We start from the raw sequence: 6,883 nt of genomic DNA, 5'->3' as shown, positions 1-6,883 counted from the left end.
TTTAGTTCAAGTTGAAAAGATAAAAACTCCAGGTTTGTTAGAAAAAAATATATAAAACAGGCTAAAGAATAGGCAAAGGTGGTGATCTGTGGCTTTAACGTTTAGACCAATTAATTTTAATATCCATCAAGCAAGCCCCAAAATAATGAATGCGATATAGGTTAGGCCTGCTACAGAGTACAAGCAAACTTTAAGCCAGGAAACCCAGTTAAATTAGTCATGGGGTAAACATAGTATTAAAAATAAATGGAAGATAATCAACGTTTTCTTTACCATAATCATTTGAGAAGTTATTCGTTACTTGCAACTTTATTGTAGTTTTGACCTAAAACAGTCATCACTCAATCATTAAGATTTGTAATTTGAGGTTAGCCATGTTAACCCCTCATATAGTCCATCGCCTGTAGTCGCACAGGAAGGCTGAACATACCAATTCCTATCTCTGATGCGGGTCAATCCGAGTTTCTCTTGGATTTCATGTGGCTTCATGGCATCTGGAAGGTCTTGCTTATTGGCGAAAATCAAGATGATGGCATCCCTCATTTCTCGGTCATTAATGATGCGGTGAAGTTCCTGCCTTGCCTCATCGATGCGATCCCTGTCCGCGCAATCCACAACGAAAATTAACCCTTGAGTGCCGGTGTAGTAGTGTCGCCACAGAGGACGGATCTTATCTTGGCCGCCTACATCCCAGACGTTGAACTTGACATTTTTGTAGGTGACAGTCTCGACGTTGAAACCAACTGTGGGAATAGTAGTGACCGACTGTCCGAGTTTCAGTTTGTACAGAATTGTGGTCTTGCCAGCAGCATCAAGTCCAAGCATCAATATTCTCATCTCCTTGTTGCCAAAGATTTTCGAGAGCATTTTCCCCATTTTGAACTCTGTACATAAATATTCTGTTCTAATGAGAGAAAGAAATGTCAGGCACCTAAACTAATACTTTTTCTTCACTTGAACGTTACCGTTTAAATGTGACTACAAGTTTAGTTGCAAGGGCATGACTGTCAGCCAAGGACATGCAAAATGCCAGAACAAATAAGAATACACGTTAATATTTGGTATAGCGCGACAATACTCTCAAGAAGTCTTGTGCTAAAGGAGGTTGGGGCATTTAAGTTCACAAAAGTACCACTGGGCCTAAATGGAACATGGCACGATCAATACAATGATGAACTTCGTAACAGATGTTGCAGAACGTCCATTGTGTTGTTGCACAGTTAGTTTCACGTTATAACCGCATCAGATAACACAGTCTGGGTGATAATAACAGTCTGCAAGGGGGAAGCGGCGTGTCTGGAGACGGTTCACATCAAGGCCCGGAAAAAGCCTGCGGTCCTTGTGGTGGATTCCTGCTGCCTGGTGGGTTGTGTGTGTCTGACTGGCAGCCCTTGTTCTGTTCAGCACCACCGGAGGAGAAAAGCGATGTTTCTGTGGCTATTCCATCAAGCCCCGTGTAACTCAATCGTTCTGGGGGGGAGAGTGAGTGGGGGGGATGCTCTCCGAAACGATCTTTGGTGACTCAGCAACACATTTATTCACACTCCTTGTCCCCCTGAAAAGAGAGATTTGGGAGGAGTGTCAGACATATCAAGTCGGGCTAATGCTAACGATAGCGTCAATGATAGGTAGCGAGAGCTAACGTTAGCTAGCTTGTTGCCTTCCCAGCCCAAGCTAAAAAATGGCTAGCACAAGCTAACTTAGCCGTTAACTAATCGTTTGTAAGATCAATGTGTTGGTTAATTACAAAACGTTTATCTCGAGGCTATGTCCAAGAGGGGTATTATTTACATTTACCTCCAGTCTGCCCCCGTCTTCTCTCTCGGTAATTCCACCCAGCTTTTCTCCGTCTTTTCTCCGTTCAACGGTCGCACTCGCAGCGCTGGTTCACCGGAAAGGTGTGGAGTTGCATCAACCGCCACTTCCTCCTCTCGACTCCCCGGAATACCAAGGATTCTTCGCTGACGTCACCCACACGCCAAATACACCACCCAGAGCCTGGCCAAATGAAATCCATGTAGTTTACACACAGTCCGACAGTCATACTATAGTAGCTCCAGACTCCAGTGGTGGAAAAAAAGTACTTTGATTGATTGAATACTTTATTAACAGTTTGCAAAGACAAGCACGGGGAAGTACAGTTCAATACAAGGTATGTTAAGAGGATTTTAAACCCAAGAAAGCACTATGGCTTGTTTGCATGGGGGTCCTTTGTGCTCACATTTTAAGTAGAAGTCCCGTATTAAAAATGTACTTGAGTAAAAGTACAAAAGTGTTATTATCAAAAATATACTTAAAGTGCAAAAGTAAAAGTATTCATTAAGCAGAATGTCCCATTTCAAATCTTTTGAAAATAGCAGATCTACAAGCTCACAATGCATCGCATTGCAACACATTGTAAGCTTGTAGATCGGCTATTTTCAAGTGGGCGAAATGTATGTAGGGTAGGGCTGAAGTGGTTAATGTATGTTTTGTAATAATAATCAAAATCAACAAAGTAACTAGTAATTAAAGTTTTCAAATAATTGTAGTGGAGTAAAAAGTACAATATTTGCCTCTGAGATGTAGTGGAGTAGAAGTAAAAGTACAGAAAATTGGAAATACTCCAGTAAAGTAAAAGTACCTCAAAATTGTACTTAAGTACATTACTTAACTTAAGTAAATGTACTTAGTTACTTTCCACCACTGCTGCTATTCATGGTGCGCGACACCTCAGTACGACGGGTCATAAATGTAGGCACAGTTGAGAGAACCCCGGTCGGAGGCTGGAGCAGTGCTTCAGGGTGATCATGACCTTTGACCTGAACCGCAAAAGGACTCGCCGCTCGAGCCTTTACTCAACAACAATGACGCATTAAAAAAAAAGTGTGGAGAGGATGGTGTGGTGTGACGAATGTTAGTGCCCTAATGTTTGTTTTGTGATGTCACTGACCTGTCCTTGGTATTATCAGTGTGGGGCTCTGTCTGAACTCTGAAGCGAGTTAAATTTGAATTAAATTAAGTATAATCAAATATAATCAATAAATAATATCACAAAAACTTGTTTCTCTTGTCATTTTATTAGTTATTATTTATAACAATTCATACATGGAACAGCTTTATATTCTATAAATGCAGGGTAGAAATTCAGTTATTCTCAAATTCATTTTTTTAATATATTGACTGTGAATAATACAAATACATCAAGTGGTTAAAGTACATATAGAACTGTCAAACATCAGAGATACTTTATGTACACTAATAAAGCCAGCTCGGATTAGATAAGTAAAGGGCAATACCACCACCTTGTGGTACATACAGTACATTGTAACCATCAATCTACCTTGTCTGCAGCTTCCCAAGTAACTCCTGTTTTCATGGCCATTATTGTCAGCCGTTTCTGTACCAATGCTCGATTCTGCCTCGTCAATCTTCTCAAACTTCTGTGCTGCTAGTGATGACTGACTGGTAACCACACACTTTTAGGTGTTCACAAGTTGCATTGCTGTTGGCCAACACCAGGCAGCTCAAGAAAATGTGTGGATAAAAGCAAGTGTTGCCATTTTCTGAATGGTTCAACAGTCTGAATCATTGTTATGTGTCTGTATTTAATATCTGAAAATGTCAAAGTCACCCATGAGGGCTGTTGTCCCATTAACTTATTTTTAACTCTATGCTGTATGCCTGTCCCTGTATTAACATCATGTTTCATGTTCAGCTTCAGACTGTCTGGTTCCAGGTAGGGTAGGTCAGGGATACGTCTCTTACAGTCTACAGATATCTTCATTTGGACACTGTTACTCCCTCCTGCTGTCTGTGCATGGCAGATGAGTGGTAGAGCTGAGCTACATCGAGTCTTTGCCCTGAGATTCATGGATGAGTTGGAGCAGTCAGACTTCAATTTCCTCAGAGTCCTGTGGTAAGGGATCTTCTGCAACTCAATTTCTTTCATATGGTACTTGTGTTCCAACTCCAGACTGCGAAGCTGTTCCCCGTGCTGTTGGATCTGGTACCTGTTTAATCCATGCATTGTGACAACCTCTGACATCTGCATTGACTCGCACCTCCCAGATGGGAACATTATAGATTAGTTGAAGGATCAGTTGCCACTCAGTGGAAGAATTCTAAAGCTCTAACAAAATGAATACATTTTCTCCACAGTATAATCCATAATTACAACCATACCCTTTTGTATTATGTATTATTATTTAATTTTTGACAAATACCATACAAATAATCTATGTCAAAGTCACACATTTAAAATGTCTGAGATGTTTCAGATCATGGCTATTGACAATTTAGACTCACCAGAGATTGAATTGTGCATTCGATGTTAATGCTCACTCTCCAAGGTTGGGGCATACTGATACATCTGGTCCCACAAAGAATGTCCAAAGTAAAAAGAGATGTCTCTTGCACGGTGGGAGTCTCTCCCTCTCTCTCTCTCTCTCTCTCTCAACATGTTATCCAATGCCATGAACCGTGTTCATTTGGGCAGTCGTGGGATCTGTTACATTAATAATCTTTATTTACTGCACTCAGGATTTACTGCCACTATGTGCAGGGTCAAACAATTTAATCATCTGTTCATTACAGGCTGGTGATGTTAATCAAGGTTTGATTGTTTAACCCCAGAGCTTTTTATTGTGCTGAAATGCAAGATTGCTACAATGATGGTCCATTATTATGTCTATCAGGGCTTTGCAGGGGACTCTGGCCATACAGCGAGTTAGACCTTGTTGTATGTTGAGAAAAGAAGTGACAATGACAGACTTTTGCCTATCAAATATTTACAGCTGAGTTCAGATGACTGAAACCACTGTACAGTATATAAGACGCTGTGTGAGTGGCCAATCATTAATGTTTCACAAACCGGGTTTAATTCACTTTGCCTCCTTAAACGGTTTCTTTAATTATAGAAACCAACTAATTGAGTCAACATTAGTGTCAGCTTTTGTAGTCTTTCCCTCACAAACACAATTTGGAAATGCAATATTAATGACAAAGTTAAAGACAAAAATTCTAATTTAAATCCTAAACACCCAGCTTAATGCAAAACTCTAAAATAAATAGTACCTGGTACCTGGCACCAGATACTAATGGAAATGCAAAAAATTAAGGTAGAGATGTGGCACGCCAAGCCAGGACTATGCTGTGGAAAAGCACTATAAGTGGGAATGCTGTGCTCAAATATTAGAAGTCTCTCTTAAAAGATTAACTTTACTTTGTTCCAGCATGATGGAGCATTTCAATGCAAATACTTTTCTGTCTTTAGAACAATATGAAATATTTGACAGAAACAAATATATTCTTAAAATTGTTTGTTATTGCCTCTATACCAATTATATGATTATGATGAACAGATTGAAAGAACAAAAGGGGGGAAGTGACAACATTGATACTTGATTCTTGCAACAAATATGGAAGGTTAGACCCAGCAATTAAGTTTTAAAAATGGCTTTGGTTTGCAAACTTTGCAATTATCCTCTTGGGGAGTTTTTTTTCCCCAGTGAGGAGTGGGGTGAAACTTTCTGTGGTTAAGAAAAATGATCTCACCTGCCTACAATGTTCCATTTTTAATGAGGACACTGGGCAGTAGTGACAATAAATAAGTGTTCTTTAGGATGCTGCTGCTTCAAAATTATGACCAAACAGTGGTTGATAGTAGAGCATAAAATAATCCACCTGGGTGTTAGGGGGTCTTTTCGAGAAACTATAGGCTACAAACACGTTTTTCACTTCTGAGATTGGACTAAAACTATTTTCCCAGGCTACTGAGGATAATGAAAGCTATATTCCTTTAAACATTAATTCATTCGAGGTGGAAGGGTTAATACTTGTTGACAATAAGTTGAGTTGAGGGCAGGCAACAATTTTGGCATATAAAGTTGTCAACTGTGAAAATTAGCTTCCTTTTTTGTAAAATCTCTGTTTTTTTAATGCACAAAATTGCATTTCTATTTTCTTAGCTTAATAAGGCCCATCTTTACCTCTCTGCAGCAGCTTGGTGATGAATAAATTAAACATAACCCAATCCTCAATTACTATTATCTATAGGCTTTGTTGAGTTTGTTGACTTGACATGTTAGTGAAATTTCTACCAACAGCCATGAAAGAGTAGCACGGCAAGTGATTATCAGTTGTTAGATCATCTACTCCTGTCTTCCTCCCTCTCTCATACTCATTGTTTTCTACCTTTCTCCATCTGATCTTTCTGTCAGATTTCTGCCATTCAACATGTTCTATAATCTGCACAATTTCTGATTGATATCTCTGCCAGATTGTGCATGGCAGTGGGCAGTGTATAGCAGCCTTGTCTCTAAACAGGCATAGGGATCTTATAATCGTTGTCACCAATTCAAACTATTCACAAGGACAATGATGGTGTGAGTAAGGGTCAGCTGATTATTATAATATATTTTTTACATGCATAAATTACAATGCAATTTTGACAAATTGGCATTTCAATGTGGAACCTTGGATTGTGCTGGCATATTGCATACCTGCAATTGACTAGTAGCCTACTGTCTGATATCCCATCCCATGAGCCAGAGGGGCAGGAGTGATGTAAAGGTTGTAACCAAAGAGGTTTGTTGTAACAAAAAATGGGGGCGAGTGCGTTTTGGGGTGAGCCTTCCAGTTACCTCTGGAGGGACTCTATTTACAAAAATGACAGTTGTCATTGACGGATTTGAAAAATAGGCTATTCAGGAATTGGTCTTCATTTGCCTAGTTAGGCCCTAGTTACTATAGCTAGGCCCTAGGCCCTAGTTACTTGGCCCTAGTTGTTTGCTGTGTAACTGTGAACAAACAGACAGGGGTGCAAGCAATGTCTCTGCCTGGCGGGGACATTATTATTATTATTAATAATAATAAATTGGCTATCACATCACATCTCAATTAA

General features: G+C 39.7%; 1 protein-coding gene across 1 annotated transcript; it reads right to left on the bottom strand.

Moving 5' to 3' along the window:
* arf6b (ADP-ribosylation factor 6b) lies at positions 1-1,931 on the bottom strand. The gene is made up of 2 exons (XM_084045277.1): positions 1,798-1,931; positions 1-1,555 (listed from the first exon to the last, which is right to left on the bottom strand). Exon 2 carries the CDS (start codon positions 874-876, stop codon positions 349-351), a length of 528 nt encoding a protein of 175 aa, XP_083901403.1. The 5' UTR covers positions 877-1,555; positions 1,798-1,931; the 3' UTR covers positions 1-348.
* Between the last annotated feature and the right edge of the window lie 4,952 nt (positions 1,932-6,883).

Source organism: Gymnoscopelus microlampas (assembly GCF_963454915.1).
Source record: "Gymnoscopelus microlampas genome assembly, chromosome: 20".
In the NCBI taxonomy this organism is placed as follows: Eukaryota; Metazoa; Chordata; class Actinopteri; order Myctophiformes; family Myctophidae; genus Gymnoscopelus; species Gymnoscopelus microlampas.
Note: the sequence above shows the minus strand (reverse complement) of the source record. Positions and strands in the feature narration are given on the sequence as shown.